This window comes from Platalea leucorodia, assembly GCF_965183815.1.
Source record: "Platalea leucorodia genome assembly, chromosome: 1".
Taxonomy (NCBI): domain Eukaryota; kingdom Metazoa; phylum Chordata; class Aves; order Pelecaniformes; family Threskiornithidae; genus Platalea; species Platalea leucorodia.
In genome coordinates, this window is record NC_138823.1 from 23,921,849 (window position 1) to 23,938,711 (window position 16,863).

Below are 16,863 nucleotides of genomic sequence, written 5' to 3' on the forward strand. Positions count from 1 at the left end.
AGAAGAGATCAGCGCCTGTCCCTCCTCTTCCCCTTGTGAGGAAGCTGTAGACCACGATGAGGTCTCCCCTCCGTCTCTTCTTCTCCAGGCTGAACAGACCAAGTGACTTCAGCCGCTCCTCGTACGGCTTCCCCTCTAAACCCTTCACCATCTTCGCGGCTCTCCTCTGGACACTCTCTAGTAGCTTCGTGTCCTTTTTGTACTGTGGCACCCAAAACTGCACACAGCGCTGAGGGTGAGGCCGCACCAGTGGGGAGCAGAGCGGGACGATCACCTCCCTTGACCAGCTGGCAATGCACCCCAGGGCACGGCTGGCCTCCTGGCTGCCAGGGCACACTGTTGTAAATCCACTGTAAATCGATTATGCATAGATCAGGTGAGCAAGGGATCTCTCTTGAAGACATGACAATCTCATAAAAAGAGGACATTTAAAAACAAAAGCCATCAATTGCACTGACAGTGCAATTATAAGCCTAAAGAGTGTAGAACCAGAAAGAGAATCCATAATGGAACTTTTCAAGAAAAAAACCACTTTATTTTTTTAATTAATACACACCTGAGAAAAATTTTCATTAGAACAACATTCTTAATGATATTTCTGCAGTGCTAGTCAGTTAGATATACATTTATATCACATGTGCAAAGAAGGCACTGGGGTATTTGAAAAATTTACAAGCTTCATCTTGAAAAAAGGAGCTTTGTCAGAATCAAATATAAACCATAGGTACTGCCTAAAATAATAATAAAAAAAAAAATCATACTGGTCCACAGATAGTTTTACTTTTACCTTTATAAATACGTCTGTAAACAGAATAGCTGGTGTTTTAAATAATCTGATTACAAAACTCAGAGCTAAATATTTTTATCGCTAAGTGCAGCCACTTGTTCTGTTTACCACTGTCACTTCAAAAGCCATGCAAACCAGCAGTCCTTCCACACACACAGGAAAAAAATAATTATCTGTGCACTAAAAATTACTCGCTTGTTAATAATTTTAAAAACATACCCATTTATTTAATAATTAATTCAAAGTCTTCCATGACAAGCTAATACATTATTCATTCCCCTTTGCTGCTAAGCTGTACTGCACCAAAAATATTTAAATCTGTTTTGTATAGACCAGGGATAGTGAAGAAACAGATGGCCTGGAATAGTTTATCTGAAAAATGTTAATACTTTTTGTAAACTCACTTTAGCAAAGCTATTGCTAACTGACCCGTTTATCTTGAAGACACTTATCACAAGAACATACAACTCACAAAATGATATAATAAGTGATGACCAAGTGTATTATCTATCGTACCATCAAGATATTTCACATTATATATAACGTAAAACATATTTTTATATATATAATTAACAGTGTAAATAAAATCAGTATGCCAAATAACATGAACTCTGTTACTAAACACAAATACATGCATTAAATTCTAGGTATTAAAAATGTATACAACTACAAGAAAAAAAGAGCAGCAAGTTTTAAATGTGCATATGCTGTCAAAATAAAATAGAATTTAAACAGTCTGGGTAAAGACCCACTCCAACCCATGCAAGTCTGCAGAGTTCATACATCCATCTTATGAACATGAACTATATGCATGCAACTAATAAATTTTAACTTCTTAAAGTTCATAAACCTTTTTAAGGCTCTCAAGATCTTCCGAAGAGTACTGATGATTCTGGTTTTCTGCAAGTAAATCAAACAGTTGCTGAACCTGTTCTTTTTCGTTTTTGCTAAGAAGGGCCAGCACCACCTGAAAAAACAGATTATTTTATAATCAGCACAGGTTGACTGAAATCATAGTATTTGACAGAGATACAAAAATCAGTGTATCATTTCTTTTTAAGATATGAAAATTTCATTTAAGTTTCGGTTCAACTTAAGTATGCATTCAATCTAGGTTCTTACCTTAAACCTTTCTGCTTTACTCAAGTAGAAAAGGTGCTGATATACAAGGTCAGGATCTTTTTCAAGTACATAATATTCCAACGACTGGATAAAGATCAAAAGGATTTCTCCTTCAAGTTTGTTACTTAGCAGCACTGGCAATTTTTTTGGATCGGTAATTGTTAAAAGATCTGCACAAGCAGCTTTATCCTTATTGGTATTCACTGCATTTATAATCTGACCAAAGTCATAAGCATTAGATGGTTCAGAAATGTGCAGTTTCTCAGAGCTCTCTGGTGGCACACACTTTTGAACTGCTTCCTTAGAAGTAACATGATCAGTCACATCATCTTCTGATGCAGCAAACTGCCTCTCTTCCTGTTCATCAGATTCAGTCACCTTCACAAAGAAAATGGCAACAAATCGTTTTAATGTGGACATATAGACAACCTTAAGCTTCATAAACTGAATGCATATACCCATCAATAATGTCACTAAATTAAAGTTAGCGTTTTACTCTTCATAGAAGAAAGGCACCTATGTTCTTTTATGTCGTACTGCCCCTCAAGAATAGCACCTCTCTGATTCATCTTTAAAGGTTTGTAGTCAAAAAGTGCGTATTTCACGTGTCCTTTCACTGCTTGGCACTCCGCTGTAGAAAGACAACTGACCACCACTGGGAGAAAGCTAAGGAGGACTGTATACATATAGTAAATGTGAAGTTACAGAAGCCAAGCAGAACTGAAGTCAAGTCACCAGGTACAAATGTTTCATTTCACTGCTGTGCCTTCAGAATAGTACAGGTAGATGGCAGCTGTATCAGATTGCTGTTCGGAGTCTCACTGTGGAAGAAGCAAGCTCAGCGTGGTCTAACTGCCTGAATACCCACTTAACTTCTCCAGAGTTTGCAGCCTGTATCGAGTTTCATGAATCAGTCGCTAGAAAACAAACCAGGGGTTCAACTGCATTTGCTAAAATCCATTTCAAGCTATCAAGACCTGTGGAATTAGTGTGAACTGACTAAAACTCATTGAACGGGATCTCTTCAACGGATGCCAAGTTTTTCACTAAGTCTGAAGATGCCATATTGCATAGTACAGTGTTGCGCCGGGAGCTAGATGAGTCATTTTGGGAAAATACTGCATTGGGCTTACAGACGTTTTGTTCTATTTTTTCAACAACCCTTAGTATCAAGAGAGAAATCTTTATGGTCTTATACATAATTATAGCTTAATTAAAATGGAATAATAATAAATCCCAGTTTCCAATCAAGTTTTCCTTACTTTTATTTGCAGTCTGTTTTCATAGAACTACCTTGTACTATGGCAGATAAGACAGGGAAGGCTCTCTGAGGGGGCAGCTGTAATTATGATAGCAAACATAAATGCTTCCTGCCCCACCCCTGGAAAAATTACCACTGCCAGTAATGTAGTTAGCTGGTCTCTGAACAATGCAGTCATTTCCCAAGCCTCCTCTGAACACTTTCCAGGTCCCTTTGTTTGTCACAACTCAGAGCTTAACTAACACTATACTCGGCTTACACCGGTTACATAAAATCCCATGAACTCGTGACAATGTGAAGTGTTTCAATAAAACAAGTTGTTTCTATATTAATAACTGCAGTTTCCATTATACCACCATTTTGAAATTACATGGTCAAATTACAGTATCACTGTATAATACTGTACAGACTGGTAAACTATGTATTTTAACGATATATTTTAAACTGAAAAGGGACACCCCCATCCCCCCCCTTCTTAAAGGACCAGAAAAGTTACAATCGAAAAATATCAGACGACTGAGAATATCCTTTCATCGCCTAATTCCACCCAGAACTCTGCAAGGCTAACATTTTGACCCAGTACCTAACACTACATCATGTATTTCTTTTATAAGATCCTACAGATATTTTACCCGTACTCTTGCTCTTTAAGGCAAAATTTCATTCTTCAGACCAGGAACTTTACTACTAGCACAAGAACACCCAGCACGCCTGCTGACAACGAACCTTTGCCAGCACCGCCCCAGGGGCTTCCCCAGTAGCACAGACTTTAAAAGCAAACCTGCTATTTGACAGTTGTATTCTATGAAACGATTTTTGTTTACAAGGAGCGTATCCTCAAGTTTAGTGCCATCTAAATGTACTTTTTCCCATTTCTGCTGTGGTTCTGAATACACTTCAAAGCAGTCCAAGCTTTACTACAGAACCTAATGGATGCCAAACACATCATATGCAAGAATCCTCCAACATGCCCTCATAATAACATGAAAAATACAACCTCACCTAAAAAAAAGCGTAGAGCTAACAAGTGCAAAACAAAAGCTTTAATATTCATGTGTGGCTTCTGTACTGCCTACTTTTAAAAAATGAACAGGTATACCTCTTGTATGGTGATTTTCTTCCTTTGCTTTTGCTGATTGCCAACTACAGCACTGCTGTCAAGGTTAAGCAGTTGGGTTACCTCCTCTAGTTCCTTCTTTGCTTCAAGAACATTTGGATCTATTAGAAGTACTCTGTTGAAATCATCAACACTGGCTTGATAATTCTGTAAGTAGAAGGGAAAATATTTTTTTTCATAAACACACCATTAGAAAAATAAATTAGAACTACCATACTGTCCTTTACAATTAAGAAAAATAAAAATGCTAGGATCTTGACATTAAGTAGAGAAAAATAATCTACATACAGACAGTGTAATTTCATTAGAGGGAAAAAAGGAAACTGAGGATGAGTTTGCATTAGTATTTTGCGACTAAATACTTCTGTATTAAACATGTAATATGAAATCATTTATTCTGAGAAACATATTCCCTGTATCAGACAATAGATTATTGAAGATTGCTGCTTTTAAGCATAATTGCTTACAGTGTCACACTTCCTCAAGATTAATATAATTTGAGTCCATCAACAGTTTGCATACTTGCTTCGCCAATAAAAGAGAGTTAAATTAAGCTTAGATTAAAAATATACCTAATCTTCCTGGGCTTCAATCCAATAGACCACGTCTTACAGTTAAAGAAGGGAAATTTTTGGTTATACCTGAGAAGACTTGGATTACATTATGAACTCTGGGATAAACACCAGGATTAGAAGGACAAACACAGTGACAGAGAGTCATTAGGACACAGTTCCTCAATCATCAGTCTTGTAATTTGTTTAATGTTTTTATTTCAAATTTTGACCTTAGGAATTATGATTTTTTAGACTAAATTTTCTGGAGAGACAAAGTTAATAGCATGAATTCTGAGGAAGACTGGAATATCACATAGGAAAATCAAGACACCTTGAGGGCTGAAGTATCAAAAATAAGGATGAAATGTAACAGTAAACAGTCAAAGACCATGCAGACAGTAAAAGATCCACATAATTCTTTTGTGTGAGGGCGCCAATATTTCTTCTGTTCCCAAGCAGTATCATAAGGTTACTGTAAGTCATTCATATTATCATGAAAAAAATCCTCATGTACCAGCTGAGGTATTTCCTCCGCATCTCAACTGTAATAAAAGCACCGGTGTACAAGTCACTCATACGCTCTTTCCTATGTGGAATATTTTGTTCAATACCGATGACCACTATTCAAGGTGCAGAGACACTGCAGTAAGTCTGTAAGTGAACTGAAGTCTGCTGTATCATGAAAGAAGAGAACGAGAATTATTTAGCCTTAGCAAATAAACGCAGAAAGAAGGCAGACTGCTTTAATCAAAAAACAGCTACTAATTAAGCTAAACCATTTGAATTACAGATGTGAAGATTCACAACTACATAGAAATGAGATTCTGGAAGAGACTTCTGAAAATGATCACACGAGCCAGCGAACAACCAGCCCTCCTGGATTTACGGCAGCCTGCCAGACTCCTCAACAAAAATCATGCAATATGGTTGTACCCAAAGTAAGAGACTGTACTATCAGGTGTAGAAGATGTGGTCTGGGGTCCTGTGTCCTATGTTACAGGCCTAATTCATCACACCAGCATGACTTTTTCCTGATCTTCCCCTAACTACATCTCAGTAAATCTATAAAAAACCATCAGGTACTACATTAAACTCCACTGCAGCTTTTGTGGTTAAATATCTGGGTATTTATATGCAAATAACACTTCCCAGCTTAGTTAGGTCTTTACCAAACTACATGCTTTTAGCTCTTAAAATCTTTCATTACAGAGTCATTTGTCAACCTCAAATGATTTCTGTTGCTTTCTCTGGTTTTACGAATCGCTCACATCCCTGGAATTGGCAATAACGAGGCATTAAATCCAACCACAACAAAACATTTTGGAAGTCCCCAGCTCAGACTGTTCTGAAGGAATCCATGAACAGTATGTTTCAGGTTATGTCTTCAATAATACAAAAATAGCGGGTTTTTCCTAGGATATTCAAAAAAGGTGTTATTTCACCAATTCTTGACATTCTTCACTAGTGTGTAATTCCCGTTTTTTTTAACTGGTAGAATCACTATATACCTTTTCTCATATTTATACTATTTTTTTATCAACTTCAACAACATAAGGTCACAGATGATTAATACCAGGTAGCTTGGTACAGTTACAGGAAAGATTTTACACAAAATTAAGACTTTTCACCTTCTCTGAAAATTAATCAAAGGAAACTTTCAAAATTTCATAGCTACTGTAACAGAGGAACAAATCTATCATTAAAAAAAGATCCCATGGTTCCTAAGACTTGCATTTGGAATTGTAAGACAGGATGAGAACAGGTTAGTATACTGCTATGCACAAACAGGTTGTCCTCAGGTGATTTGTAAGCTGAGAGACAACCAGGTAATTTTTTGTAAAGGCATCGAACACAATGTAGGTCTGAGGTAAGCAGTCATTTGATGGACACTGCTGGAACTTCGTGGATGCTTGGAGTGATCACCTCCAGATATAAAGAGCGACATGGGAGAAAGCACTTAAGATGCTTGTTTAAAGACACTTGTAAAATTTAATACAAAATAGATGATGATAGCTGCCATCATGAGCCAACAGAAGTGAGAAGCTGATCATTCAACACAAGGTAAAGAGCTGACAGGTAGGGTAAGGATTGCTACGAAAGAATTGAAGTGTAGAGGCCAATTGACATCACTGAAGAAGGGGAACCAACAGAGGGATGGACAAAAGGAACGACATGGTTCAAGTGATAGAACACGAGATCTGCAGTCACATTCAGGATGAATATGAGCAATATAAGCCTGCATTTATGAAGATAAGGTAAAAGGATACTCAGAAAAACTACATGTAAGATGAGCACAGTACAGACAACACCACCACTGTGTAGATGGAAAGGAAAAGGTTGAGTACCCACACTGTCCACAGAGTGAGAAAGTAGATTACTGACAAAGGTTCGTAACGTGTTTGGGGAAGGTAGAGAGCAAGAACGAAGATAATTAAACCCCTGGTTTAATATGACAAGCACTCAAATATGAGCAGATGCCAAAAGACAGCTTGAGATTTTAGTCTGGACAGATGAAGACAAGACTTGGAGAGAATTCATTTGTCATCAGCAAAGATATAGTAAACACCTTGACAGAAAAAACAGACTGAGATACCCAGAAGAATATTAGAACAGAACTGAAACTTGCTTAACCAATCTCCAGTCAAACCTCATTTATTCCAACATTCTTGTATTTTCTCAAATTACTAAAAGTCAACATGCAGGGTTTTATGTTGCAAAAAAATTTAGGTTTTATATTCTTTTTATATATAATATTTATATATTATTTATATTTTATGCATGCCTAATGCTCTACAAAGTAATAAATCATCAGCACTGCATACTTTGTCTGCATTCACCCATCGACTGCAACTACCTGATTGCCTTTGAAGAGGATAAGCAAATTTAGAAGTGCTTAAGAATACCTAACGTGTTCTTTTTCCTCACCTGTAATCCTTTGTACGCTAGTGCTCTTCTATAAAAAGCTTTAATATTAGAATCTTCTATCTGAAGAACATGATCACAATCCTGCTTAGCCTCTTCATATTTATACAGTTTCAAGTAACAGAGAGCTCTAACACAGAAAAACAGAATACACTGCAATGTAAGTAAATTCTACAGTGCGGTAGTGCCAACAGTATCTGACTCATGAATGTTAATTACAATACTTCACACAACTCAAGTCTCAATGTGGTATTTTTTAAAGTGCATCAAAACCAGTAAGTATTAATAACATCACCGGATGGATTTAGAGGGGGCTAATTCCTGCAATAAAAGTCAAAATTCAAGTATGATTAATGCTTGAAGTTAGGCAGATATGTAAGTATTTTAAAAGTAGAGCCTATGTTAGTATAATATGGTAGTATAGTAGTGGATACAGTATGGATTTTATACAGCCATTCTGGGTAAAACAGTGCACTAGATTAAATAAGCAATACTGCTTTCTGCACCTAATTATTACTTCGAAGTCTCCTATTGAAGTACTGGCCTAATCAAATCCTTCTTAGTTTGTGAAAGCTGGTAAGATTACAGCATAAAGAATTATGCTGCAGAATTAGGTCAACCTTTAAAATAATGCTGTTGTATGACCATGTTCCTACTTTTATTTTCGCAAAATGTACCTTTTCTCTGAACTATTACTCTTCGTATTTGAGATACTGCTACCGCACATTAGTTTTTAACTAAAAATCATACCAGTCTTCCTAAAAAATGCTGCAAAATGCTATGCTAATGACAACTTTTACTATTGCTTACTCTATTTATATAAGGATTTTAAGATATGTATCAGTGACATTAATTCTTGCTCCCCTTGGAAAATAATGCAGTTTAACAAAAAATCAATTTTGTTATTAAAAACTTGCATCAAGTGGAAAAAAAAAAAATCCTTTTTTTACAACAGTAACTGAAGTGATGCAAAATCTCTATTAGCAGTGAGAAAATATAACTATTGTGATCCCATGAATTGAGGTTAGATTTTGGATCTTTACCTGTTAGTGTAGATTGTACATTCCTCGGTATTTAACTTCATGCATTCGCTATACTTATTTACAGCTTCTTCATATTTACCCTTTTTCACAAAATCATTCCCTTCGTTTTTTAATGTCTTGAACTTCTCCTCAGCTTTCTCACCTACATTACAAAAAGGATCACAGTGTTACATAAGAAGGTCAGTTCATTAAGGGTAGCTGAATAATCTACCCAGACTAAGAATAAATGCCTGGCATCTGAAGTATCTTATCAGTCTGCACATTGCCATTTATGTCCCGGATCTCCCTGCTGCTCTAAGAAAGGTGTAATTGGCACAACACATACTTCCCCATGCACCAGGGTAACTATTTTGCTGACAATAACGGGAAAGCAATGGGCAGCTCTACACTTTCACCTCCTTCTGTCTACCCTTTCTGTGTGGTAGAGGCGGACTATGTATCTCCACTGGAATAACCGGTTTTATTTACAATGGTGGAGATTTAATGAGTAGGATTAAAGGCCTTCTAGATCTCCACCGTCCCACCAAGGTGGCCATAATTTGATCTAATATTCTTTCTGCAAGCAATTATCTATCACAATTACTATGCTAAACTGACAATGACAAACAAATCATCACATCAGTAGGGGTTAGCAATAAATCAGTAATATTCTGTTAATAACTACATATAAAAGATGCTTCAAGGAACCTGAAAACACCTAACTATACTTTTTTAAAATAATATTGTGTTCTTCCATAATTGTCTTTCCTTCTAAACTCCACATCATTTGTTGCATATGCTTCTGGGTTAGACTACAATTTTTAGCTATGTTTGCAGTGGAAATCCTTACTGCAGTTTCATGTGCCTGTTGTGAGCAAACAATAATTAGTAACATAGCTCTAAGCCAATCAAAATGGAAAAATCTGCTTTTTGTACCTTGCTAAAGAGTACGAGCCCCTTGCCAAGCCACAGCTTTTAAACACTGTATATAACCAGCTAATTTTAACCAATAATTAAACTCAGAGAGTTCTTCTATAAAAACACGGCAGTCTCCTATGCCAGAAAACTACGCGTGGACTTGGGGAAAAAATTAAGTAACAACGTGAAACCAGAACAGACTTATGCAAGAAACACAACTAAATTATAACTCAAGTTGTAAGACACAAAAACCCAGGAGACAAGTGTTGCAAAAAAGTGCCAGCCAACAGTAAGGTTTAACTACTGACTGAGTATCATTGCTGGCGTGCTTCTGGCACCAGCTATCGCTGTCAGGTCCCACTGATTTAGCACAGGCCCGAGAAGGCAACCACAACCTTACAGTCAGCCTTCAGCAAAGAAAATGCTTACACAGTCTTCATTTAATATTTCTAAAAACAAAGCCTAACCAAAGCCCATTCTATTCGAAACAGATCAAGACGTGTTTTGCATCAAAATGCCACAGAGCACACTTCATGAGGACAGTGATGGCCAGTTTCGTTAACTTTTGTAACAGGCTAAACATGATCACTAGTGGTCTCAAGAGCTGCTTATCTGTGTACTTTTCACCACAATGATCTTCAAATTCTCTCTCTCTGTAGCTTTGTTAAGCTACACAAGGTTATACAGATCCAAATTTTCTACTTAAAAGGTTTAAATAGGTTGGTTATACATTGAAATAAAAATCCAACAAGCTGTATTCTTTAATGACAGAAAAAGCCTGGAGTACACTCAGTACAACAAAAAGCACTTTTCAAGCTAAGCGTTTATGTTTAATAGCACAATTGCGCAAGATATCAGCTTTCTACTTCATTTAAAAAAACCAAAAGTTAAACCCAATTGCTGCCCAATCCTTAAGAGTGATGAATCAGTAATGACATGTACTGACAACAACTGTAATGAAAATACTTGTCACTGGACATTTTAAGAAGTAGAGTAAAATTTTTATCAATTTAATTGAGCTTAAATCACACATCAACATGCCACATGTTTCTTAAATGAAAAACAATTTTCTGTAGCATTACTGAAGTTTAGTATGCACTACTATTCAAATCGTATATAAACCACACCATTACAAGTTTCTAGAACTATGTCTTATTCTCAAGAAAAATGTCCAATTCTCATAAACACATGTATTTTTAAGTTGTCTGTTGTTTTACATCAGGTACAAATAAATTCAATGCTATGTGAAAGATCATTTTAAAGTCATTAAATCTGCAGTGCAGATTATCTGAGGACATGCATTATTGCAGTAATGCATTATGGACAGATAACCCTATTGCTGCTACATATTTGGCCAGCAACCCAGTTACGCACTGCAGCCTACCTTGTGTTAATCAAGGGGAGATTATCTTCAGCACCACTTTTTTTTATATTTAAATAAACCCAAAGGGGAACCAATTAATAGTCAAGTAAGAGTAAAAAATGATACAGTTAAGGCTTCTGCAAGAAGAATATTTAATGTCAATAAAAACTGAATTGGAACGGTTCCTTCACCTGAGGTACTGGAGGAGAAAAATAGAAACTGCAATGAAGGAAAAAAAACAGGAGGAAGAAAGTGTCCTAAAGCAATTAAGCACTCAGTGCTTATGTGTAAACAAGTCCAGAACTAACATCTTTGAAAGCTTACTACTAAATGGCCACTGTCAAAGTTAGAATCCATCGTTAAAAAAAAAAGAAAAAAAAAAAAACCAAAACCAAACCACCAACAAATCAGAAGTGTTGTTCTATAGCCTATTTCACTAACTACTGGCCACCAAGAAGTCTACCTACCCTTTCTGTTCTGAAAAGCTGAGTAATGCTTTTATGAACAATTAAATGACAGCTACAGATTATGCAGCTGATTATGTTACTGAGGTTGGGTGTTTGTTTGGGTGGTGGGTTTTTTTGGGAAAACTGTGTTATAACTGTAGGATTATGTCAGGAAAACCACTGATACATGTGATAGGACACAATGTAGTGCTGATGAGAATTTCTGCTATATTTTCTATTATTTTGTATAACTTCAGAAATTACACACTGCAAACTACATCATTTGGCTTAAAAAAATTTATCATAACAGTGGCTCCATAAAACAGATTAAACCCAATCATGTAAATAACCATCATCTAACTTGGCTTTTCACAAAGATCTCTGATAAATATTTTCTAACGCAGTTTGACATCATTAATTCATATTTCATTTTTCAATTAAAATTATTTTCTTTTTTGTATATATATTTGCATTAGTTATACATACGATTCATCTGCAACTGTTCTTCTCTGTTGATATCTGTAGTACTTCTTGGCTTATTCTCTGAAGTAAAGTTTCCTCCATCCCACCTGTGTAGCTGAGCAGCAACTGGTACAACTGGAATTGGCGGCAGTTTCTCCCTCCAACTGGGACCATCCTGATCTATTAAAGTCTTTGTTATTCTGAAAGAGAAAAGCCCCACTAACATGACTTTTCATACATTTAACTCACGTTTTAATAACTTACACCCAAATTGAATAATGCAATGTTCAATTTTTCAAAAAAACCTGAACAATTATCCTTAAGACTAATTTAAAAAAAGATTGTCACGGCAGTCAACGGTATTGCACTCATTTAAGATTTAGACTTTTTCCCCTTTTTAGAGTATTTATGCTAGCATTTAGAAAACAAGAAGCTGACTTCAGTATGATCTGTAAATATTCAAGCAAACGACTGATTTTGCAACTAAGCTCTAAATGCTGCCTACCACATGCAATAAAGAAATAGGGGGGGAAACTGATATATTTATTTTGTTTACTTTTCTCAGCTGTTCATAGGTGTTATTTGTAACAAGTGCAGGTTATAACATCCTCAGACAAAGTGTGGTACCTGAATTTGCCAATGTCAAATGAAACCTCTTACGCAACAATTCTCTGAAGAACCAACGCAGGTCGCAAAGTAGGTATTAAGTTACGTTTCATAGAACAGTCAGAAATTTGTCAATCAATCATTCTTTATCCCCATTTAAAAATGCAAAGTAAATACATTAAAACTGTTTAGTCTTTCTTAAACCAACACACACACACATATATATACAACGTCAACTATTTCCATCCATGAGAAGTTCAATCCAAAAATCAATTCAAGTGGGAGTATTATCTAGTTGCTTTATTTGTTTTCTAAGTGAACAAGAAGGATATTTCTCTGTGTGTTAGCTGCATATGCCCTTCCAGGGGCCCTCCTCTACCTGTATCAATACTAAGCAGTATTTTATAGGGCATACCAACAAAGCAGCTTGTCCAAGTTCTGTTTTGCTCTAATTTTACTAAAACTTTAGGGTTTTTAATGATGGTCTGAATTCAATCGTTAAGAAAAATGTGGCACACCATCATAAATTAAACAGCCCTAAGATTTACTCAGGTTATTTTATTAGAGAACAAAACTGTATGCTCCATATTAAAAAGTCAATTCATTACATTTAGGTATTTCCCACAGACAGTAACAGAATAATTCTACAGTAAACCCTGGTCCCATTGATCTCCTGTTTAATTTGCTCCATTTATCATAATGGGCTTAAAAAGTTGGACAAAAAAACCTGATCTAATTCATCAAAATCAACAGAAAGAATCCTGCAGTCTTTGATGATCAATCAACTTCTTGTAATATAATAGTCTCTGAAAAAATGCATACCTGTGTGCCATGGTTAGTTTAAAAAGCACAGGCATTTCATGAAAAAGTAAATACACTCATTCCCCACCACCAACACCCTAACTTGACCCAACAATCTTGCGGTTTTGGAGTCTATTGCTAATTTATTTGTACGTACAATACTCATACAGGACTTTGTAATAAAAGCTCCCAAGCTATCTAATGCAATTTGCTAACTGATATTGAAGGAGTTGACGCAACTTGAATGAAACTTCAATTTAGTAAACGGAAATGCATAAACATATTGCCTCACATTAGAGCGTGTGTATTTCTAACAGTGAAAAGCAAATACTAAAACACTCAAGAGGAAATTAGAATGTACAAAGTAGGAAATTCATGGATGTTCACAAAGCTAGGAAAACGCCACTAATTAAAAGTATGCTTGAAATGCATTTTCCTGTGTCTTGGCACACACCATTAAAAGAAACAGTCCTTCCAATTTATCTAAAAATCAACTCAGGATAACCAATAAAAGACACAATTCAACATCATCTAATCGACATGATAAAACACTCAAATAACTGTTTATAATTTCAGTTGACTTTTCATAAAAATATGTACTTACATTCTTAATTATTTCCTTTTGACTGCAAAATGATCCAGTAGAGGCTTTATATTATCAGGCAAAGGCTTTATATTAAAAATTCTACTTGCCTTTTACGTGAGAATTATTAGAAATATCAGACTGAACACATGTTCAATTCTAAAATTTTTGGAAAGCCTGCTTATTTAGGTAAGTACAGAAAGACAAGCCTTAACACAATTTATCAAACCCACCCTCAGACACAAGCAGGATGATGAGTTTTTCCTGCCAGCTTCCTACAGCATCACCATCCAGTTTCCTGCAGGAACTTAAAATCAAAGAAATCCTCCAATAAAAGCAGGTTGTTAAGACCTGATATTCCTAACATAAAAAATAAGTAAATTACATTTTGGGGTTGTCCCTTTAAGTTAAAAGGCTGAAGAGTAACAATCGTTTTTTGTTAAAATTCATTTTTAAAAAGGTCTGATACTTTGGAAATGAAAATTAATGCTCTGATAAGCAATTTCAATTTAATTAATAAACGATAAATTTTTTAAAAATAAATTATAGTAAAAGTTCAATTATGCAGGAGGTCTGTGCTTTAGAAACTAAGAATTTGCAAGCAAAAATGAATTACCAGCAGAAGAGAAGAAGGAAGAAGCAGCTGAAATAAGGTGATGGGTTGCCAGGGAGGAAAGAGGAATGAGCAGTGAAGCTAAAAACTTAAGGAAGGCCTAGAGAGGAGAAAAGGAAGAGTGTTAAGGGGAAAAAAAGGAAATAAGCTTATTACTGAGCAAGTTACAAGTCAAGGAGAAACATGAAAAGAGTATCTGCAGATAAAATAAGTCAAGAAGATTAAAAAAAAAAGTCTAATAATCACACAGATACCAGGACAATCAGTTATCTCACCAATCCAAGTGCTCTATTATCAGTGTAGATACAGGAGACGAGTAAAAAATTTGTTGTGTTCTCAAAAATAAGACTTCTAAGGGGAGATGACAAAGTGTCATGATCTCCTTTGGCCACCTCTGGTCAAATAAGCAGAATTTAAAGATATTATGTACTTTTTAATGAAGTAATAATGTAAGTGCTCATGGCCTTGCCTTAAAAAGAAAAAAAAGGTACTAGATTCCATTGCCTCTGGGTTCCTGATCAATGATTAATGGCTCTTCTGCTTTGATAAACACTTTTTTTGCCCATCAAAAGAAAAGAGGAAAGAAAAAGGAATGGAAAATCTTACCATTTACACACTTTAGTACTTACTATATGTTAATGAGAACACAATTACAATAGTTTGTATCGCTAATTTTAGACTATTAAAATACAATTATAGAAATTGAGATGTCTCTCTTGGCAGCAAGAATTAATATTGGAAGTATTAACACTTAAGTTAAAAATAATATTCAATCATATTTTTTACACCTCTAAGCTTTGTAGCCAACCACTGTATCAAGCTACTTCACTGTTTACACAACTGCAGCGTATTGAAGGATTCACACTTAACATAAATCTCCAACTGCCACAGGAAGAGTGCTAATATCAAAAGGAAACAGAAATGTCAGAGAAAAGGTATGGACCTTAAAGTATTACTTTACATGGTATCAAATCCAAGTTAGGAAAGAAAACAAGTTGAAGCACCACTAGAAAAAGCCTTTAAATACTACATTCTTAAAACAGAAAGTGACCTACTGCTGGCAGAGGAAAACTGTGTAGCTATGGGAAAACAACTAAATGAAACAGCCAGTCCTCTAGTTATAACACACTCATCGGGACGACCCTGCCTCTGAGGGATACAGAGCAGAGGGAGCACGTGAAACAAACAAAACTGAATTCTATTTTTCTATTTGGACTGATACGAGTAGAAAATTTCTAAGTGCAGTTACCTATTAGCACTATCATTTGCTGCTTGGATGTTGCTGTCTATTTGTAGGACTGTTTTATAATCAACGTATGCCTGTCGATACCGCTCCATAGACTCATTTGCCATTGCTCGTCGTAGAAGTGGCTTAAGGGAAAACGGCTGAAGCTCCAGAGCTCTGGAGAAAACAAAAGAAAAATGCAGGACTGAAACAGAATAACTGAAACAATATTAATAAAACTATTTTATGATATATACAACTATACATAACAACTTTCTGATTTCAGATGGGCCTTACAGTAACATAACCAAGGAAAATGGGACTAAGTGGTTTATAGTAATACGCTAAATGACATGCAGTTATGAAATTGTTAGTGCTTTTACTACAACTTACTCTACTCAAATCCCTATCTTCCATCTGGAAAACTACTTTCATCACCAAGAAAAGATTAACGTAATGGCAGCTGTTTAAGAGCAAAAGCTATTTTTCTTAAGTCATGCCTAGATCTATGGGGATTTCAAGTATATGGTGCTTTTGCCTACATGATTTTTAGTTCTTCCTCCTTACATGGAGGTACGCACATAAAAAATACATTTAGTAAGATGTGAACATACACCTGTCTTTTTCTGGCTTTTAGGTTTTTGCCTGTATTTTGTCTGTTTACTTGTCTGATTGTGTGCCTGGTCAACACTAGGCTCAGCCCCTGACACTGTTCAGTCAGAACTCCTTCCAAACACCGTGCGCTTTTCCAGCAATATGAAGAAGCAGTCCACAAAGGCCTTATTTATTAAATAAGGCTCCCAGTTGGGTCTTGCAAACCTCCAAGGGAATGTCCGCACAACATCTCTGGGCAACCTGCTGCAATGCTCCCCACTGTTCATGGGGGAAAGGTTTCTCCTAATACATAGTCCAAGCCTTGTCTGGTTCAATTTTCTGTTGTCTCTTGTCCTCCCACAATGCACCGCCATAAAGAGCCAGGATCCATCCTCCAGATAATCTCCTCATAGGTACTGGCAGGCTGCTGTTAGGACCCCTGGAAGCCATGCTTTTCTAAGCTGAAC

The 16,863-nt window shown here is 36.0% G+C and overlaps 1 protein-coding gene across 1 annotated transcript in view; it reads right to left on the minus strand.

Moving 5' to 3' along the window:
* Positions 1–647: 647 nt before the first annotated feature.
* Positions 648–16,863, minus strand: part of SPAG1 (sperm associated antigen 1) — a 47,017-nt gene continuing 30,801 nt past the window's right edge. The window contains exons 13-19 of the mRNA XM_082314121.1: positions 15,827–15,979; positions 11,999–12,174; positions 8,807–8,948; positions 7,767–7,893; positions 4,270–4,434; positions 1,910–2,287; positions 648–1,754 (exon numbers count right to left, since the gene is read on the minus strand). Of these exons, the coding sequence (XP_082170247.1) occupies positions 1,623–1,754; positions 1,910–2,287; positions 4,270–4,434; positions 7,767–7,893; positions 8,807–8,948; positions 11,999–12,174; positions 15,827–15,979 (1,273 nt within the window). The 3' untranslated portion in view covers positions 648–1,622. The remainder of the gene's footprint in view (positions 1,755–1,909; positions 2,288–4,269; positions 4,435–7,766; positions 7,894–8,806; positions 8,949–11,998; positions 12,175–15,826; positions 15,980–16,863) is intronic.